Source organism: Setaria viridis, chromosome 9, assembly GCF_005286985.2.
Source record: "Setaria viridis chromosome 9, Setaria_viridis_v4.0, whole genome shotgun sequence".
Classification (NCBI taxonomy): Eukaryota; Viridiplantae; Streptophyta; class Magnoliopsida; order Poales; family Poaceae; genus Setaria; species Setaria viridis.
This window is the reverse complement of record NC_048271.2, coordinates 2,806,075-2,825,968: the sequence shown is the minus strand read 5'-3', so window position 1 is coordinate 2,825,968 and position 19,894 is coordinate 2,806,075. Positions and strand designations below refer to the sequence as shown.

At 46.1% G+C, this 19,894-nt stretch overlaps 2 protein-coding genes across 2 annotated transcripts; both read right to left on the bottom strand.

Moving 5' to 3' along the window:
• Positions 1-297: 297 nt before the first annotated feature.
• On the bottom strand, positions 298-3,560 carry LOC117841037 (hydroxyproline O-galactosyltransferase GALT5). Its single transcript, XM_034721601.2, has 7 exons — positions 2,677-3,560; positions 2,221-2,444; positions 1,836-2,123; positions 1,633-1,761; positions 1,359-1,532; positions 926-1,033; positions 298-796 (listed from the first exon to the last, which is right to left on the bottom strand). The coding sequence occupies exons 1-7, from the start codon at positions 3,431-3,433 to the stop codon at positions 587-589; spliced, it is 1,890 nt and encodes a 629-aa protein (XP_034577492.1). The 5' UTR covers positions 3,434-3,560; the 3' UTR covers positions 298-586.
• Positions 3,561-8,310: 4,750 nt separating this feature from the next.
• On the bottom strand, positions 8,311-19,686 carry LOC117839148 (protein NO VEIN). The gene is made up of 13 exons (XM_034719415.2): positions 19,001-19,686; positions 18,254-18,588; positions 17,440-18,070; positions 17,115-17,219; positions 16,376-16,571; positions 14,569-16,268; positions 14,251-14,463; positions 11,860-14,121; positions 11,676-11,788; positions 11,148-11,535; positions 10,663-10,980; positions 9,844-10,101; positions 8,311-9,663 (listed from the first exon to the last, which is right to left on the bottom strand). The coding sequence occupies exons 1-13, from the start codon at positions 19,604-19,606 to the stop codon at positions 8,533-8,535; spliced, it is 8,256 nt and encodes a 2,751-aa protein (XP_034575306.1). The 5' UTR covers positions 19,607-19,686; the 3' UTR covers positions 8,311-8,532.
• Positions 19,687-19,894: the final 208 nt, after the last annotated feature.

Sequence of the window (19,894 nt, the reverse complement as noted above, 5' to 3'; positions counted from 1 at the left end):
GCGGCAGGTCTTGACGTCCGCCGTCAAAGAGCAGCCTTGGAGAGAGGAGGGCAGTAACCGGCCGCCCACCAACATCGGTGGCTTGCTGCAGCTCCAGCCATCGCCGACTGCCAAATCAATCTTCCCCCCGAAATCTCGCTCTCCTCCCTTTATTGATCTGTTATTATTTCGACAGCTTTATTGATCTATGTCCCGAAACTGGGACGAGCTGACGGGGACATTCGTGGAAGATCGTTCGCTTCCACGTGGTCCCAGGGAATACGGATTTTGAATTTTGCATGGCCTCACAAGATGATATACGCGACTGAAGTTCAGAATATGACATATACAGAAACAGTTGGTATACAACACAGTTACATAAACCATCAGGCTCCTATCCTATCGAGGTCAAATAAATTTGACATGTACAAAAACAGTTTTAGGAACATGGATCTCCGGTGTTAGCTTCAGCAGCTGAATCAACTACTGACCAAAAGAATGAACGAATAGATGGTAACAAGGTCCACGGTGTTGCCTCAACTCATCCTTGGTGTTGCCTCTCGATGATCCCAAACACGCTGTTCGGACAGGGATGTGTTAGCCATTGTCATCTCACGTCGCAGCATTGAGCGCTTCCTGCTTGCAACTTTCTCCACAAGCAAATCATGTGCTGCGGGGATTGGTAGTGTGCGGTGAAGTAACCGTCGAAGCAACCAGGCTGGTAGAACCTGACGTCATGCAAATACTCTACAGGCTGACGAGTAGTATTGAACTTCTCAACCCACATGCCCATATTGACATCTTCCATCTTGAATAGCTGTGTAAAGGGGAAAAAAGCAGCCATTAGAAATCACTCATTGCAGACTCCATTGTTCAGAAAACAACAAAGCACTATTGCTGTATTCAATGACAAGAGATAGGAAGAGGGTATAACTGCTGTACTTACTCTTAATGCATTGTTATCAAACTCGGATAAAATGTTTTGAGCGATATCTGATGAAATCACGTAGCCAGGCCCATTAGCATAAGGAGGATATGCTTCCTCTGGCCATTCCTGTCAGAAGCAGAAAAAACTATATCAAAGTTATGTAACAAACTGAAATGTAAGAAGAAAAGAAGCCAGCAATTTAAGGTTTTATGAAAAACATTGGTCACCATAACAAATTATGCAGCTATGCCAAAGGGTAAACCGTATTGTGATATTAATGAGACTAAAAATGGGCTCATCCCGATGACCTAACAACTAATATGTTGAATCCATGCTACTTCAGTAACCTAGCATAAGGAAGACCACATGAAAGGGTTTCCTCTAGCTTTTTGAAGGAGCAGCACACTGCACATACAGAAACTATTTAACTCTACATAAAATAGAGTCTTACCTCATATGTCACAGACCATTTCCCCGATCGTAAAGGCCTGTGGTAGTAGTTTATATTTCCCACATACATGCTCTTCCCACTTTGGACCTTCTTTACTTGATCTAAAACGGATTCGATTCTGACAAATGTATCATCATCGCATTTCATTATGTGTTTTGCAGGAACAACCCTCACCTGAAAAATTATTGTAATATCATCAGGATTTTAGGCAAATGAAATTAAAGCTGATAGAGAAAGTAAAACAAATTCATCCACAGAGATCCAAATTACGCACCCCATACTCGACAATGGCAATGGTTTTCAGAACAACAAGGTCATAGTGATCCATGAATGGCACTATAACAATGTCCCCAAAGTACTCTGCCTCCTTCTTCAGCTCTTCATTTACCTCCTTTTTTCCATTCTGTGAAGTGTTTTTATTTTATTAGAATTTGCACGGGAAAGTATTACCCTAATAATTCAGCTGTCAAAACTTACCAGAGCCACAAAGAAGCGAGCAACAACATTAGATGATCTCCTAGTAGAAATCATCCATGACTTCCGAACAGCCATACGCTCAGCAAAATGGTTAGTAGCTGAAAGGATGCCAATAAAAAGCTCCACGGGTTCAGTTGGCAAGGGTGAGGCCTTCCACTGTTCAGACATCTCGAGATAACTCTGTGGAGCAAAACTAGGAGGTGAATTGGGCAAATAATCAGCGAAGACGGACTCGATATCAAGGTCTCCTTTCAAAGACAATTCTGTTGCATCCTCCAGATTGTAACCCTGTCAAGCAAACAATTAACCACCATTAGAAAATTAAATCTTGAGACAGCATTGAAACAATTTTTAGCAGTTTGTACAAGGTACCATAGCTACTCACAGTGCGGTAAGGGAACGATGTAACATGCCGGCCATCAACATTGACATGGTAGCCTTCCAGACCAGCTGTTATTGTTAAAACAAATTGCTTGCCCTCTGCAAATGGGTATGGCCAATCAATGCTCGGCCTGCCAATCAAACGGTTCAACCACAATTTCATCCTTGACTCTTCTGACTTGCTGTAATCATCCCGGATCCATTTCTCACACTTCAATTCCCCGTCAACTGAAAGGTCAATACCATAACTTGAGCTTCAAGCCAATTTACAAAGGAAACTTTCGGAGGTGCACATACGTGAAGATAAAGAAATCCTTATCTTTTTCGCGTCGAATTGAGGAAACAGCTATCACATTCGGGCACTTTTTTTTTTGCTAACAATGAACGCTAATTTCCTACCCAACGAAGCGGAGTGCACGAAACAAAGCATGGCCGAAGAGAGCAAAGCAATCGAGCTCACCAGTATCCTCGCCCGGCCGTGACGCGAACCCCTCGCACCGCTGCGGTTGCGCCCACTGCATCCTGTAGCAAGTGTTGAGCTCGATGACGGGGCGGCCGCTGAAGTCCCCGCGGATCCTGGGATTGAAGTGCAGCACCCTGGGCGGCTCCTCCCCCTGCACCGCCTTGGTGCCGAGGAGCTCGACCATGAACTGCGAAACCATGACGGGGCCGCCCCCCTCCCTCCGCGCCGCCCGCGGCCGCGCCACCACCGTGACGCGCGACCCCACCGCCATCCCGCACGGCAGCTCCACCGCCACGCCGCTCGCGAGCCGGACTCCGGGCGGCGCCGAGACCGTCGCGGGGCATGAGGCGGCCGCGGACGGGGACGGCGAAGGGGAGGAGGAGGACGGGGAAGCGGAGGGGGGGTGGGAGAGGAGATGCGCGAGGTGGGGCCGCGCGGCGGCGAATGCGGCGGAGGCTGAGGCGTCGATGGAGGAGGAGGAGGAGGAGCTGGGGCGGTGGAAGCGGACGGAGGAGACGGCGAGCGGGGCGCGGCGGGGGAAGGCGGCCTTGTGTGGGCGGAGCGGGGAGGATGAAGGCAGCGCGGAGGCCGCCGCCTCGAGCTCGCGGCGGCGGGCGCGGTGCGTGGCGGCGTTGGCGTGGCGTGGCGGCGCGGTGGAGAGGGCGAAGGAGGGGAGCTCGAAGAGGAGGAGGAAGAGCAGGTACGCCGCCGCCGCGGCCAGCAGCGCGAGGCGGCACGCGCGCTTCGGCGGCATGGCGCGGCGGGGTTCGCGACGGTGGAAGCAAAACCGAGCAAGGCCGAGGAGCCCCGGAGCCGAGTCGTTCGGGTAGCCGTTTGGGGACGCGTGCGCGGGCTTTGCCAATGCCCCCACCCAGCCAGAGCCAGCCTACTTTTAACGTGGAGGAGGAGGACCGGGCGTTGACGTGGCGTATATCCGTGTGGGTTGGGTGTTTAAAGACCGGACCGTTGCGGTGGGGTGGGGGCAGGCAGGAACGCACGCGGCGGTCGTGATCCCGACCCGACGCCGCGGCTGCAACGGCAAGCCTGCCGGTGCAAGCGGGTAACGGCTTTGTTTCGGTTCGGTTTCACCCATTTCTGGGTCGTCAGCTACCCGGCGAACCTGAAACCCTGTGGCTGTGGCTGTGGCTGCAGTTGCAGGGGCTTGTTGGCGCACGCGGAGCGGTGGGATTCGGAGTGTCAGAGTGGATGTTGGCAGGTGGTCGAGGTTGATTTGGACGACGCGGAGAAGGAAACAGCAGCCGACGGGGAGCGACACCGACTTGAGGCAGGCGAGACTAGCCAGCCGTGTCAACTGGGTCGGCGCGTGTGGAAGTGGCCGACGGCCGATGGTTGGTTGGTTAGGCTTGAAGAACGCGACGCAACTCTCACGCGTTCCGCAGGGTCGGTGCGACCCGGCTCACGGAGTCGCGCGACTCGGGGTGCCACTGCGATGCGCGCGCCGGCGAACCTGAGGCATGTTTAGTTGCCTAATTTTGGAGTGCTAAAATTACTGTGTTAGCACTGTAGTACACTGTAGCGTTTCGTTTGTATTTGTGAATTATTGTCCAATCATTGACTAATTAGGCTCAAAAGATTCGTCTCGCAAAGTACAACAAAACTATACAATTAGTTTTTAATTTCGTCTACATTTAATACTCCATGCATGTATCGCAAGTTTGATGTGATGGGAAATCTTCTTTTTGCATAGTGCCAAAGTTGAGGCCATGTTTAGTTCCCTCCAAACTCCCAACTTTGACACTATGCAAAAAGAAGATTCACCATCATAAAACTTGCGGTACATGCATGTAGTACTAAATGTAGACGAAATCAAAAACTAATTGCACAATTTTGTTGTACTTTGCGAGACGAATCTTTTGAGCCTAATTAGTCAATATTTGGACAATAATTCACAAATACAAACGAAATGCTACAGCGCATTTATGACAAAATGCCAATTTTATCACTCCCAAATTAGTAACTAAACAAGACCTGAGATTTGAAGGTGAACTAAACAAGACCTGAAACTCGTGGTCTCCACCTGCACCTGCGCAGGCCGGGTCGGTGATAGCAGAGCGGCCGGTCTGTCAGCGCAGCCCGGCGGCCGCCGGCGTTGGCTATCATTGCCCGCAGCCCCATCCTCGGAGTCGCAGACGCCCACCGCCCGATCCTTGATGCGGTTGGGATTGTTGTGTTCTAACATGCTGGGGATAGTGCTAGGGCATGAGCGGGGGATTGGTAGCCAGGACGGGCCGACGGGGCTTCTCGATTCCGGCGGGGAGGATGTGGCGGCCAGGAGCTAACCCGAACCAGGGGGCTACGTGCAAATTGTAGGGTCCTAATTGCAAATAATCGGATCACGGCTATTGATCGCGATCCAAATTAGGGTGTCATGTGTAAAACGTAGGGGTTTATATGTAAATATTTGGATCGCGGTTAATAATCACTAACCAGACCTGGGTCACTTTGAAATTATTTAGCGCCGGCCGCCGGCGACATCGCAACCTGCGAGGTCTCATCCCGCGCTTACTTCCGTCAGAACCACGGCACCGCCCTCGCTGCCGCGGCCATGGCACGTTCGGGGATGCTGCTCGCCGCCGAGTTCAGATGAAGGACGGCGACGGCGCCGCCGCCGCCGCGCCTTTAATTCAGGGCAGGCCGACTTTCCACCGAGCGAGCGAGCAGCACGTACGTGGCTTACTGCGCAGCTGGACGGAGGAGCGCTTCGGCCCATGCGGTAGCGAGATTCCGCTGTCCTCGAGGTGGCGGCCGCGCGAGCGTCGCGGAGGCGGCGCGTCGTCGAACACAGCGGCGCGCCGGCGCCTGTCGATCATCCGGAAACCCGGAAACACTGGCAATTCATACTTGCAGTAGGGGATCACCGCCGGCGCGGCGGCGGTGGCGCAACACTGTCCGGAGATGTCGAGACCAAGCTGATCGGCCCTCAGGAGTCGGGACACCACAGTTGAATGGTCGGTCGATCGGTTTCCTTTCAACGACTAGCATGATGGTGGGTAGCAACCCCCGTGCGTAGGAGAACATTTCCGACCCAAGCCCGTCCGTGATTCGTGAAAACTCATTGCAATGATCCAATGGCTGGGCAGTGTTTTCATGAATGATGAACAGACCCCTATTCTAAAAATTTTCAACATGAAAGTGCAAACATGTCTGTTGGACGTCACCAGTCGTGTATGGGATTGTTGCTATCCGTGACGATGAGGACTATTGCCGTAATTTATTTTTCAATCGAACCTGAGAAAATCCACTTGATGTCAGCCTTGTAGGTAATCTATGCCTTTGATTATTCAAGATTATGCACTGGATAAAGTCATAGAGTATGTAGTCATATATTCCTGTTCCTTGTACAATTTCAGACCGATGGATATCTCTGCTTATTGAGCCCAAGAAGAGGCATGTCTATGGAATTTAATTGCCTAAGTGAAGTGGATATCAGAATGAAAGCAACAGGGGATGATGATACAGACGACCAGACCTTGGCTGATGGATGCATGAATACACTTCGCCTTCGAAAACTGTTGATTAGGAGGTTGCAAAGTAACAATCTGCAATTTCCACAAGTCTGCGGAAAGTGTAGATTCAGGCACAAAGATCCATCATCACTCTCAACGTAAACGGCAGCGATAAGCAAGCTGTTAATTACATTCAGTTCAGTAACTTCCATTGTCTGATTTAACTATGAACATGCAAAAACAAAACAGACAGCCTTCTGTCACGCTCTCTGATCGTCGTATGGGCGCATGCGAAGACGGCGGTGACGGGGTACGAGCTGGCGGCCGGGCACATCTGCCGAAGCCAGCCGGCAGGCCAATCTCCCTGCCCGGGCCCACTGATCCGGCGAGCTTGTCTTAACGATGAAGCGGTGAGGTCTCCCATGCCGTCGACCGGCGGACACTCGCCGCCGAGCCGTCTGCCTCCCCGCATGGGACGCAGCTGAGCTCCCGCACCTGCTCGACGACTGACGAGGACGACCCAATCCCTGAAACTCCAGTCCAACGGCTGGAAGAAGGTACCCAGGGGGCGGACGATATTTCATTTACCGTCCACCCCCGGTCGTCGCCGCCGGCCGCCTCCGCTGCCCGCCGTGGCTCGCCGGAGCGCCGCCGCGTCATGGGCGTTGATTGAACCCCTTCCCTTCCTCCATGCGGTCTTTCCCTATGTCTCCACCAGCTTCCACCGGCCATGGCCACGGAGAGTAAGAAAGAAACAAGAAACAGAGTCCTGCAGCTCCTTGATCACCACCACGTGATTCTTGCTCAGCAGCAGTAGGCACCATCCAAAGATGCGTCGGAGAATCGCCAGCGAACGAGCGGAGCGAGCCGATGCCGGCGCCCCGCCGCTCAGCCGGTCTGTCAGTCTTGAACGACTTGATGTGGGCACGTGGCCCGTCGATGCGCCGCCTCCTCGGAGTTGTGAACGGGCACCACCCGGTCCTTGCTTCGGTTGGGATTGTTGGGGATAGAGCGTGAGGGTGGGATTTCGTGCGGGAGCGGGACGGGGCATGGCGATTCCGGCGGCCAGGACCGGACCCAACCAGGGGGCTATGTGCAAATTCGAGGGAACTAATAGTAAATAATCGGATCGCGACTATTGATCGCGATCCAAATCAGGGAGCTATTTACAAATAGTACGGGGGTATATGCAAATATTTGAATCGATCCAAACCAGGGTCTTTTGCAAATATTCCGGCGCCGGCGACAGGGCAACCGGCGACGTCGCTGAATGAGAACGAATGCCAACTCGAAGCTGATCCGGCGAGCTTGGGGGAGAGGAGTCCGGCGAGGGGTCGAAGGTGGCATCCATGACAGCGGAAGCGATCGGAGGGGATCGAGAGGCGAAGGGATTGGTGAAGGATTCCTCGAACCCCATCTGACACCATGAATGAGAACGAATGCCAACTCAACCACTGTTCTATTGATGTTCAGATGTATATAAGGTACATACATGTACAGCACGTCTTGCCAACGGAACAATAACTAACTACAGCTAAAAGAACGGGTCAAGAAAAATACAAGGACAACGTGACATGGTCAGTTGATAGACCTAGTCATTCGCTAACAGTCGCGTCCAGCGCTTGCTTCCCCGTCAGGTTCACGCACCGCCGCCGCCATCCCGCCCCCGCGCCCATAGCGCCCGTGGACGGCGACGGCGCCGCCGCCGCCGCCGCGCTCCAGGGCACGTGGCTTGCCGCGCAATTGAAAGGAGGAAATTCCGATGTCCTCGAGGTAGCGGCCTCGCCGGAGTCCCCAGCACGGCGAGGCGTTGCGTTGTCGAACACGGCGGCGCTGGCGGATCATAAGGAAACTCATCGACGACAATTCGAGCGTGGTGCATGTCCTGAGCCTGAGCGCCGATCACCCTGGTGTCTCCTGGTCTCCACTTATCCGGCCAGTGTTCCGCCGGCGACGCCGCGCCGGTGGTGACCTCCTACAACTATAGATTGCCAGTGACTCTTTGCACATTTTTTGTTAGGTCCATCGGTTCGATTGGAGGGCGTACGTGCTCCTCCCTCTTTTCTCCAAAATAAAATCGCACTCGACCTTCAATTTCTCCCTAATCCACGCATTCATCTCGATCGCATACCCTAGCCCGCCGTGGTTCGTGATTTCAGATTAATGAAGGTAATAGAACATGGCAACATCAAATTGTTAGATCAATTTCTGTACAATTTTACGTTTAGTTACACCATCTACCTTTCGAAAATGGGAAAAATAAGAGCAAAATCAATGCATCATTATGCACCAAAATTTCAAGAGCCGTCAATGGAGAAGATTCCTCAGTTAGAACAACCATTTCAATCAGTAGAAAAGTCAGCCTCAACAAAACTGGCATTTTGGTCTAGGTTGCTGCTGACCCTTGTCTGGATATCAGGAGACCAAGCCGCAATGCCTTCTGCTTATAAAGCTTGTACGGATTTTTCAACATTTCGATACTTGCTCTCTTTGTACTTGACAGAATAACACGAGCAATGCTAAATAAATCCCCTTTCTCCAACGCAAACTGCCATTCCCTTGGTGTGACATCGAACCAATCCTTTCTTGAAGATACAGTTGTCTTAACCTCCACATACTCTGTGAAACCTTCGCTGTGTGTGATAACAATGTCATAAGGTAGTCCGGTTTCAATCTTTTCATTCATCCACCTGACATTGTTGGATCCTAGTTGCTCAGCAAAATGTTTGTGGACCAGTTCTTCACCAAGCCTCCCTGTTTTTAACTGGGTTGCATCTGGAGGCAGCCTATTCCTATCTTCTATAAGATTGGCCATTTTCTCGTTGAAATTTGTTAGCTCAACATGGACTGTTGGGCTTGAACTTCCAGCCTCCACGTCGAGATAAGTAGGTGCACTGGAAAAGTCAGACATCATCATCTGAGGCTCATCGAGGATTGTGGCTGTACTATCTCCAAGTAATGTAGTTTCGGGCCTTGCATTCTCTTCTATAATCCAATCCCCGTCAAGATCAACAGAAAGCAAAGTATCTTCGGTGTGTCCACACAGAGCAGGCATGCTTAAGTCTGATGAAGGTCCAGCATCATTCACCTTTGCCTCTTGCGTGCATGATTGATGGCTTATGAGAGGTGTTTTGAAGACAGGTGCTGTTCTCCAATGATTAAGAGGCCAACTTGAAATCATCACTGGCGCCTTCTGATGATTGGGAGCATTGAATCCACACACAGGTTGGAGTTCAACCCCTTGGGGATCAACTTCTTGGTTGGCTGGACTTTGGTTTGCTGCAGACAAGGAAGAGAAGGACCAGACAGCTTCGTGCTCAGGTAACTCGGGCACATTCTGATTATTAATGATAAAAGACTCTATTTGCTCAGCAGGGGTGCCTGATCCTGCCATGGTTTTTATCATGTGTAGAAAGTTTGCAAAATGCAGATCAGGGGATCCATCAAAGAAAATCCTAGAAAGTTCCAAAAACACTGAATGTGAATCAGCATCTTGTGTAGCGTATAGAGTATTTCCCTGCAAACCAATAACATGTCAAATAAAATGAAGGCAGAGGAATTAAGCAGAGCAAAACTTTAAATTTGTACATCATGCATTGACAACCAAGAGGTATGAAGCTCATGTAGAGAAGACAAACAATAAGATCAATGACGCTAGAGTAAAATACACTCACAGAATAGAACAATAGATACTAACCTGCAAAAGACAATGGCATTTGAATCTTTTCTTAGAAGAACTCTCAAGTCCTCTCAGCACATACTTGTGGAATAACTTGTCAACAACAACTACTTGCAGATTGCTAAGTTTCATGATCTCGTTTTGCTGGAAGTTGATATAAGTATCTTTATGCATCTTATAGATGTACCGTTGCATATATGGCAAAAGCCAACAAATTAAAGAAACCTTTTCTCTGTTTTCTGATGTACCATAAAATATTGCTTCTCGATACACAACCTATGTAAAGGTAGAAAAGAGTGATAAGAAACACACAGAAATATAGCTATAACAAATTTACTTCAATACATATTACCCTGCTTGGGCTCAATATATCAATTAGATGAATAAAAGAAAAGGAGCCTATGCATAGTAAAATAAGCACTCTTAATTTACTAAGTAACACGATTACATCATTCTGCTATAACTAAAAACTATTTTAAGTTGGTCTATTTGCACTGTGCCTGAACTAGAACTTTCTGCTGCTAGCGAACAGATTAGTATTACTAATAAATGACTAATGAGCTATCTTCATCCAAAGGAACACTACAAGGTCTGGTAAGATGAACTGTTATTGTCAAAATTACAGCATAAACTCATATTAAAGCGCCGCTGTATTTCAGCCATTTTTTCACTATAAAGGTTTTCAACAAAGTTACAGCCACAAATTAAATTTTGTTGAGGTTCCTTTTCCATTTTACTTTGCACAACTTTACACTTGCCTTGTTAGCACTGCCCCTCTTGCATGAGGAGAAGACTAAAAAATGAAGACTTTGAAAACCATATAAAGATGTCTATTACCTTAGAAAGTGCTTGGATACCTAAGCTTTTCATTAAAGCAGCAACTCTTCCATACAGCATTTGCTTATCCTCAAAGGAAAGGTCACCAAATTGTATGAAGTTAACATCATTAGAATTTTTAAACTGTAGCTTCAACTCATCATCATCTACCCAACAAACAAGGCCAAAGGAAGGATGTAGAGAGACCCATTTATCAACTGTGGTGGGCAATATTGTTGTTTCTAATTTCTGAAGAGATTCTTTCAAGTACAATATATCATTCATCTTGTCACTTTCGGAATGCCAATCATTAGCCCATCTCACAAATACACGAAAGACCTATATATAACATGAAAAACAAGAGATAATAAATTAAATAACCTTGCAAAATACAACCGGCAAAACTTGTGGTTTCTTCAGTTCAGAATGATTAAAATCATAATTAACTGGAAGTATCTACTTAACACTAAGCTACAAAAATATAGCCATGCATTAAAGATACTTACATGGTTGGCTGCTTGTGAAGGCAATGCAGCGGTTGACAGTTGTATAAGCATCTCAACATAATTTGATGTTTTTGGTACCTTTGGTACAGCACATGCCTCAGTAAAGAATTCACAAAGGCTTGGATAGGCTACAGATAGCATTCTTCTTGGGAACATGCTTCTGCTTTTTGTTGCAACGAATTCCTCTGTTATTTCAGAACAGCCTGTTGGGTCATGCCAATATAGGTCTTTTGGTGGCAAAAACTTCCCAGGAATAACCTCGCTTGACCGAGGACGTTGTAGTGGTGTAAATATAGAGGGGGATGACAGGAACTCCCGTTTAATGTCAATCTTCAAGTCTGCCACACCTTCTGACAAGAAGGTATAGAATTTGCACATCTGGCTCATACTGAAGAAAAGGGAGGTTAACCCATATATTAACAAACAAAAGGAGGAAAGGAGAAAAGGACAACTACTTATGCTTCTAACTTGCAAATCGCATAATGTTTCTCTGACTCAAATATAATCTAGATGGAGAAACTCTATTACCTTGCACTAAAGGGAACCTGTGATGTTATCCAAGACTTCAGGACCATCAAAGCATCACAGTAGGATGCCTCTGTTTTGAATCCAATGTCCTTCCTAAGTGAACTGCTAGATACCTGCTCCGCAACGGATTAAGGTGAGGTGACTGGTAAATTCTGGAACAATTTCATAAGGATAAACTACCAACCTGTGGTACAGCATATGGTGCCACACTACCAAAAAGAGAGCGGACATTTTCAAAATCATAAAATAAATCTGTTGCATAATGAAGATCCTCATCCATGCTTGATGCTACCCATTTGAAGCTTTGAATAGACTTCAAAAATGATGATTCAACTGTTCTGTTTTCACCACAATGTGTGGCATTTGTGAGGCTCCTAGCTTTAGCACTATAATGATCATCCCAGAATCTGTCAAGAACCTCCAGAAGATATACACAATTCTTCCGGCATCTTTTTGAAGAAAATATTGATAAAATACTAGACAATTCTGGTGACTCCCAGTCATACACGGTGCAGGGTTTTGCAGATACATCAGCTATAGAATGGCCTCCTGCTAGAAAAGAATCATCTTGAGATGAATGTTTCTCAACTTTCACTACCTGCACAAAATCAGTGACACCCATCTCTTCAAAAAATCGCCTCCATTTTTCCAGTTCGTATGGTGACGATTTTGAACCATGATGCATCAAATAGCAACTATCAAGTTCAATCCAATTAATTGCTACATTCTGAAGCAGCCTGCCAACATCCACAGAATTTCCATAATCTTTACTGAAGTGAATTGGTTCGTCAGCTGGGCACTTGTATCCATGGTTTGTAAGGAAGATAGGCCTCCTCCGTAGTTCTGACACTATCTCTTCTTTTTCAAAGTTACAGCTGGTGCAAGAAGATTGAAGATGAACCATAATAAAGCTCACATACTCTCTAATCAATTGATCTTCCGTGTTAGCATCTAAACCATTACGCAAGGAAATCATGATGTGATTTTTAATAATGTCATGCCCAGATAACTTTCGCACCCCAATCTTTTGCAGAATGTCTACCAGATCATTCGTTCTGACTTCTTCCATGAGGTATTTATTTTTGCAGGATGCAGAGAGAAGATCAGGACTTACAGTTCGAAGATTACTATACATAACTGGGAAATTCTGAATGCTACTTTCAGGAATGGAATTGACAATATCATATGGTAACCATATAGGACCATCTTCAACAGAGCTGAATGAACCGTCTGAAAGTGGGATGCATCGTATTTTTCTAACCGTATTCAACAGATCATCTTCGAGGCTTCTTGTTAAGGAAACATTTCGAGAAGAATGAGAAAGCAACGTCAAATAAAGGGTAACAAACCAAGCGCATAGCCACTCCAGGCCCAATGACTCGATACAGCCATCAATTCGGCAAATAGATGAGATGGCATCTATCAAAATGTTTGGTCCGTAGTCATGAATACCTAGAGCCCTTGATAAATTATCAGATATAACAATATCTTTTGAGAGATAACCAAGACCAAGATGTTCATGAAGTAAGCCATCGGACAATAGCATTTTAGTTTGTTCATCCCAACCCCTAAGTGTATTGCACGGAAAGACCCATTGCAAAGTAGAGCCATCCAAAAACATGCAGCGGGTCAGACGCAACTTGGAAAGGATCAAGTGAGGAAGGTGGCTGAAGAATCCATGAACTTCTCCCGCTAGAGGAATAAAACTCAAGAAGGCTGTGACAGCTTTTCCAGGGCACCTCTGAAAACAGGGAAGAGCACAAAAGGTTTCTTGGGCATTGACAAACAAAGAAGGGAATTCAGACAACAACCACTGATTCCATGCACTATCCGCATCCACTTCCTCTCTGGAAGAAGGTAAAACAAAATCTCCTTGAAGAATGAATTTAAGGCCGTAATTCCTCAGAGGAAGAAAAGCAAACACAGGTTGCTGCTTTAAGTAAGGTTCATAATCTCCTTTCTCAGTTTCCTGCAAAGTAAATGCCACAGCTATCTCTGTGGTGCACACATCATGCCGCACAATAGTACCTTGTAACCTCTTACTGACCACCAACCAACTCATTGTCTCAATCCCATGTGAGATTCTCACAATGCCATCACCAAGAGCCTCCCTTCTCATAATCAGAAGTGTGTCATCAAGCAAATTCTTGAACTTAATACATTTTAGTCGGTGAAGGAACAGCAGAAGAGATGGGTGGAGATCTGAAAACATAGACACAATGGAGCACATACCAGTGCCCTCCCTAAATTTTGATCTGAAGGGAAGTAAAATGCAAGTGTTCCACAAGGAACGGGCATCCTTGTCATCTTCAATGGCTAGCATCCTACTAAAAGAAGTGGTACTGTAAGGTGGAACTGCAGTTGGCAATACAAAACCAATCTGGCCATCTGTGATATCAAATTTCACATGGAAACCATTTGAATGGATCTCCGGAGCATCAGTTACCTACAAACATATTGTCAAAATTAAAATGGTATTCGAATCCCAGATAATTGAAAAGGTCACACAAGTTATAGGACAAGTACCAACTACAATAAGTAACCAGAACAATATCCATGAAACTATGTAACCTACCCGGAAAACTGATTTAAATCCAATGCCTTTATTTCCAATATAACCCCGGTTTGATCCTTTCTTTGTCGAGTTACCAATATCACAAAGTGCTCTAATGTTCTGAGCGGAGAAGCCCCTCTCGTTGTTTAGAACAACAATACCATTCTCCTGGAGAATGAATGCTAATGTTGGTTCAACGTCATCAGGATACGCATTGTCATCAGCATTCTGTACCTGATGTGCAGAATAAGGTCAGCAAATAAATATTCCTAAATTTCCATGCAAATGCCCTGGAAGCACACAACAAATTCAAGTAAAAAAGGAAGTGTTCAAGCTTACCAGCTCAAGAAGTAGATGAGAATCCTGGGAATATAGTTCTTGCGAAAGGCAATGCAATGCTCTGCCAAGTCGAGCATGCTGCTTTTTCAACAAGCTATTCTCAGTGTAACTTAGGGCCTGATCAAGACCAAACTCTTCACGGCGTATAGTCTCAATAACAAGAGACGCTTCCTCAAGATTTGTTTCTCCCATCATGGAAGATTGTTTAGTATGTGATTCTGCAATATCTGCCTCAGTTCCAACAGGATTTAACACCTTACTGTCTTTATTATCTATACCAACTTGATCATTTGTGCTAGGAAACAATTTTCTTCTCTCATCCATCATATCAACATCACTAGAAATAAGCAAGTTAGAATTTTCGCGTGTTGCTACCTCAGATGCAGTTGATGTAAGCTTGGCAGAAGAATGCTTTTCTTTCTGCACATGAACTTCTTCAGTTAAACACAACCTACGGCAATCTTCAACCCATTCTGCAACTCCCAGTGACAAGCCAATATCATGAAGCATGCAAAGCTGCCAATCTTCAGTGGCTACATGCAACATGACTGAATAGCAGTTCTTGGTAACAACCCGAAGTCCTGCCAAAAGTATGTCTGCTGCAAGACTTCGGAACTCCAAAGGTAGATGACCAAGACAGTCGAGTACAAATTTCGCAATCAAATGAACTGTGTCATCAAAGTTTGGCAAGCTGTCAGACCTAATACTTTTTGCAGAAGATACCTGACAGTTTTCAGAATTAGTGTTCATCAAATCATTGTTGTTGTCTACTATGAGCTTTATTGCTCGCTCTGCATAACATTTTAGCAATGACATTGGGGTGTTTGTGGAACCATCGTAAATGTATAGCAGTGAAAGCAATTTCACTGCCACTTGAAATGGTGAACGCTGAATAATGGCTTCCAAGAATTGGTCAACTGTAGCTGATGGATCTACTCTAATAAACCTACCATCTGTGGTCACAATGCATGATAGCTCTTGAATAGGGCCAGTAGTCAGCAACCAACGTACAAAGGAACCCAGTGTAGGAGCAAACAGCAGATCCCAATGCGACCAAATATGCAAATCAGACAACATAGGAGCCCTAAGTAAACAATTAATTGCCTCTCGTGAACAAACTGTTCCCAAATAATAATGTTGTTCAGCAACATCGTTGCCCAGAACATCAACATTTTCATGTCTACCTGGCAAATTTCCAAACCACCGTTTCTCCAATAACGAGATGGAAAATTTCAAAGTATTTGTTTGTATGTTTTTCCTCTGCCTCTTAATATAGCCAGGAAGCCTTTCCCCAGATTTGTCTTGCATAACATCAAAGCTAATTGATGGGAATTGCCTTTTAAGTATCATAACTAAACTGTCCTCTGAAAAGTCACCATCTTCCAGCCAATTACTCTCAGCTTGACAGAGTAAAACTTCAACTTGCTGCTGTAGTACAGAAACTTCCAGAGATGAAGAATCACAAGCACCCCCCTTCAAAAAACTACTCAAAGCAGTGGGGAAGTGATGACAATTTTTCTCCAAAAACTCGAGGAATGTCCCATGTCCAAGAGCACTAAATTGATTCGCTGAAAATTGAGTAGTAACCCATGTCTCACAATCATGAAGTGCCCTCACTTGCAAAGCCACATCACCAGAGACTTTACTGTTGCATTCAATATATTCTGTAATCCTCCTGATGACATCATCAATAGCAACACCTGCATGAACAAATGGAAATATGAAAAGGGGCCATTTGTTTGTAGCATGCAGTTGAGAGTGACAACTGCAGTTCAGAGAGAGAGGGAGAGAGAGAGAGAGTACGCACTATGTCCACTCCCATTGTCTTCACTCCTATTATTGGCTCCATTAGCAATACAGCTAGCATTTTCTTTATTTGGGGGCTCGATTTCCATAACTTCTGTGGTAGTGTTAGGAAGAGGGCTTGAAGACACGTTATTCTCACTAGAAAGCTGTATCACATCGTAAATGCTATCCAGCAGACCACATCCCATCGATTTAACCTGCATGTCCATGTGGCAGAAAAGTTTAAAGATCTCAAAATGGTAACGCTGAATATGCATGGTCAACAAATCTCTCCCTACCTAGAATTACTATATCTTGCCTATCTATGGCATCAGATACAGAATATGCATTACTATGTAAGGTTTGAAAACGTGTTAACACCTAAACATGCGAACATTTGAAGTTTTCCTGAATTGTAATATCAATCGCACAATCGCTTGAATGCCAACTTGCCAATTCAAAAGTAAGCATCTTATACCACACCCTATATCAAACAACTTGATGATTAAACAACTTTTTCATAAATAAAGGTAGCTCAATGGTGGGGCGTGGGGCACAAGAGACAAAAATAGGATAAACAAAAATGTGCCTCCAAATCAAGTAAGATGACTAATTTGTGCATTATCAAATCTAATAGATATCATGGAGGAAATAGAGGTAAAAGGTCATTTTGAAAATATGATACCCGTATAGTGGATAATGAATACAGTACGTGTTTGCAATGCTCAAGTCAGATAAATAAAGGAGGGCAATCAACTCACGGCAACATTGAGAAGGCCAATGCCTGGGTACTGCGAACAGAAATTTATTATTTTCTTCTTCTCTGATGGTGTTCTTCCATAGTAATTTGCTATCATTTCCAAAACCTGCATCAGTGACAGGTACAAAGAAATTAGTTCTAGAAATAGGATAAGTCCAGACTGAGCATGCCTCCTGGTAAACAACTAACAATCAATTAAGTTTCAGATAAGTTGAGAAAATGGATGATGTATGCTTGCTTCCTCATTAGAGGTACATATATGAGATTACTTAGATTTGCAATTATGTAAAGAAAAACATAGATTTAACCATGAGTACTAAACATACCTGTTGGACTGGATGTTCACGACATGTTTCCTTCCATGTTGTTATAAAATTCTCCAGCTTACCTATGCTTAAGAAACAATTCGGTGATGCTTCATGCTTTTGCAACTTTTGCTGCTTTTTAGGCAGCTTGCACGAAGAGCTAGGACTCTCGTTTTCTTCGAACTTCCTTTTTTCCCTTAGTTTTCCCTTTTTTCCGCTCTCTCTTGCCTTGCTAATCTCTAAAGCTGGTTTTTTATTAGTCTCAGATTTCAAACCAAGCCTTTCCATTTCCTCAGTTTTTGAAGGATAAGGGCAGCTATTTACACGCTTATCATCATCTTTTTTATCAAGAACAGAACATCCATTCTTACTCTCATTGTCATCAAATTTACCCTCCTCAGCGCTACTATCACAATCAGTTTCATCATCGGTTGAATCAAAATGAATATGTTTATTGATGCCTGGTAACTGTTTTATACGATTAGTTAGAGAATTGAACCTCTTGTCTAACGCCTGCTTGTGAGTATGGTAATTTGTATTTTTCAACAAATACTTCTCTTGGGTACTATGGCCAGACCCACTCTTATTTCCTGGAAGCTTAAGAGAAGACAGTTCAGTTTGCCTGGCCTGCCGGAGGAAGGAAATATGCAACCTACAAAACCTCCCTAAATTAGTGAAAGTAGAATGTTTAGATGATAACATGAAATGACCAAGAGGCCAAAGAAGGCATTTCTATTTCAGAAGCGTACACAGAGCACACCAAAACTAATATTGGAATCACATGTTGAAAGATAATAAGTACAGCAAACACCCTGATTTCTAAACAAGTACATACCCCAAGCTCTGTACCCGCACACCAAGCTTTTCCTTTCCAGAGACTGATTTTTGCTCCGAAAGATAATTCAAGAAATCTTCAACTGTGATTTTCTTCTTAGAATTGTCCACAAATTTCTGCAGGACATTGATAATTTCCTCGCTACTAAGCTTTGGCATCATAGACAAATCAGATGGCACTGCAAAATAATGCCCAACAAGTGGGTGCTGAAGGAAAGGCCCCAATCCCAGCTCTTCAAACTGCAAAACCCCCTCATTCTTGCATATCTCAACCTCCAGATCATAAACCGTTACAATTTTTCTTGCAGCAACATAGCAATGAATGAATGCATTCACCTGACAAATACCAAGTAATGCCCATCAAAAGTCAATTACCAGAATCAACAAGTAATTTCAACCAAATAGTAATGACTTGTGAGTTGAAACTAATAAAAGGAGGTCAGCAAGCTTTGCAATTGCATGCAGAAAAAAAATCCCTCACACTTTCAGTGAAAAGGATCAAGCATCAAAACTACTCTTGTCTAAATTGTTCAGTATAGTTGATAAGATGAAAGCAGCTGACTACTCCCTTACTTTATAATTATACAAGTCACTTAATTATTCTAGTTCCCTTACATGCTATTTTAGCCCTTGTCTAGGACAAGGCTATCTTTGGCATGTACCACAGCTTAATTTTTGCACCAAGAGTTGTAATGACTAGTCATAACACAAGGTATTCTAAGTGCGACTACAGGTACTGAGTACTGACCTTGCCCTCGATGAGGAAGAGGTCCCGAAGGAGAGGAACGTCCTGGAGCTGGACGCCGAGGGAGGCCCACGAATCGACCTTGAGCGCCACCAACACCGCCTGCGCCACCTTCCAACCCGTGACACCCTCCCCGCTCTTCACGAGCTCCTCCCGCGCTTTCCTCGCCGCCGCTTGCGCCCGATCGATAACGGCCTGCTGGCGCTGCGGCGGCTGCTGCTGTTGCTGTTGCTGCGGCTGGGGAGCTGGCGGCGCTGGTGAGGCGGAGGCAGCGGCGGCGGGTTTTGTCGGGCGGCGCTGGGTGTTAGAGGTAGGGGTTTGGTGGTAGGCATGGGAGGGGAAGTGATGCGCCTGCTGCTGCTGGAGTTGCTGCTGGTAGGAAGCTAGGGCGGCGGGATTCTGGAGGAGGAGGTCACTGACCATGTTGAAGGGATTCGGCGCGAACAGGGGGTTAGGGGCGAAGCCGAAGGGGTTCATCCCGTGCAGCGGCGCCGCGCCGGGGTCAGGGAAGGACGCCGAGGCGGCGCCATACCACTGCGCGGCGGCGGCGGCGCGAGGGTCGTATCCGAGGCCGGGGCGAGGCCACTGGTGCTGATCGCGGCGGCTCATCGAGGCGGTGCCCGGTGGGGGATTGGGGTGGACGCGACGGGGAGAAGGAAGCAGGCGCGCGACGGCGGGTCGGCGCGGCGGCTGCAGTGGCCAGTTTGGGGGTTGTCTGCTCTTATACGGCTGCAACTCTTCCAGTGGTGGTGTCAGCTTCCAACCCGTGGCCCCGTGGGCTGAAGCCCGAGATTTTCGACGTTGCAGGCTTCTTTAGGAGATTGGGCCTGTAGAGTTGGGCCTTTTCAAGCTTGGAGTATGTTGGCTAGAATGTGGTGTGCATTACATGAAACTCGT

Excerpts from the sequence above, each read along its gene's own strand:
- LOC117841037 (XM_034721601.2), bottom strand. The coding sequence starts at position 3,433 with ATGCCGCCGAAGCGCGCGTGCCGCCTCGCGCTGCTGGCCGCGGCGGCG. Across the intron at positions 1,533-1,632 it reads TTGCCATTGTCGAGTATGGG|GTGAGGGTTGTTCCTGCAAA; the intron begins GTGCGTAATTTG and ends ATAATTTTTCAG. Across the intron at positions 797-925 it reads TTGATAACAATGCATTAAGA|CTATTCAAGATGGAAGATGT; the intron begins GTAAGTACAGCA and ends CCCTTTACACAG.
- LOC117839148 (XM_034719415.2), bottom strand. The coding sequence starts at position 19,606 with ATGAGCCGCCGCGATCAGCACCAGTGGCCTCGCCCCGGCCTCGGATAC. Across the intron at positions 16,572-17,114 it reads TTGGCCTTCTCAATGTTGCC|GTTAAATCGATGGGATGTGG; the intron begins GTGAGTTGATTG and ends ATGGACATGCAG. Across the intron at positions 10,102-10,662 it reads GTATCCAAGCACTTTCTAAG|GTTGTGTATCGAGAAGCAAT; the intron begins GTAATAGACATC and ends ACCTTTACATAG.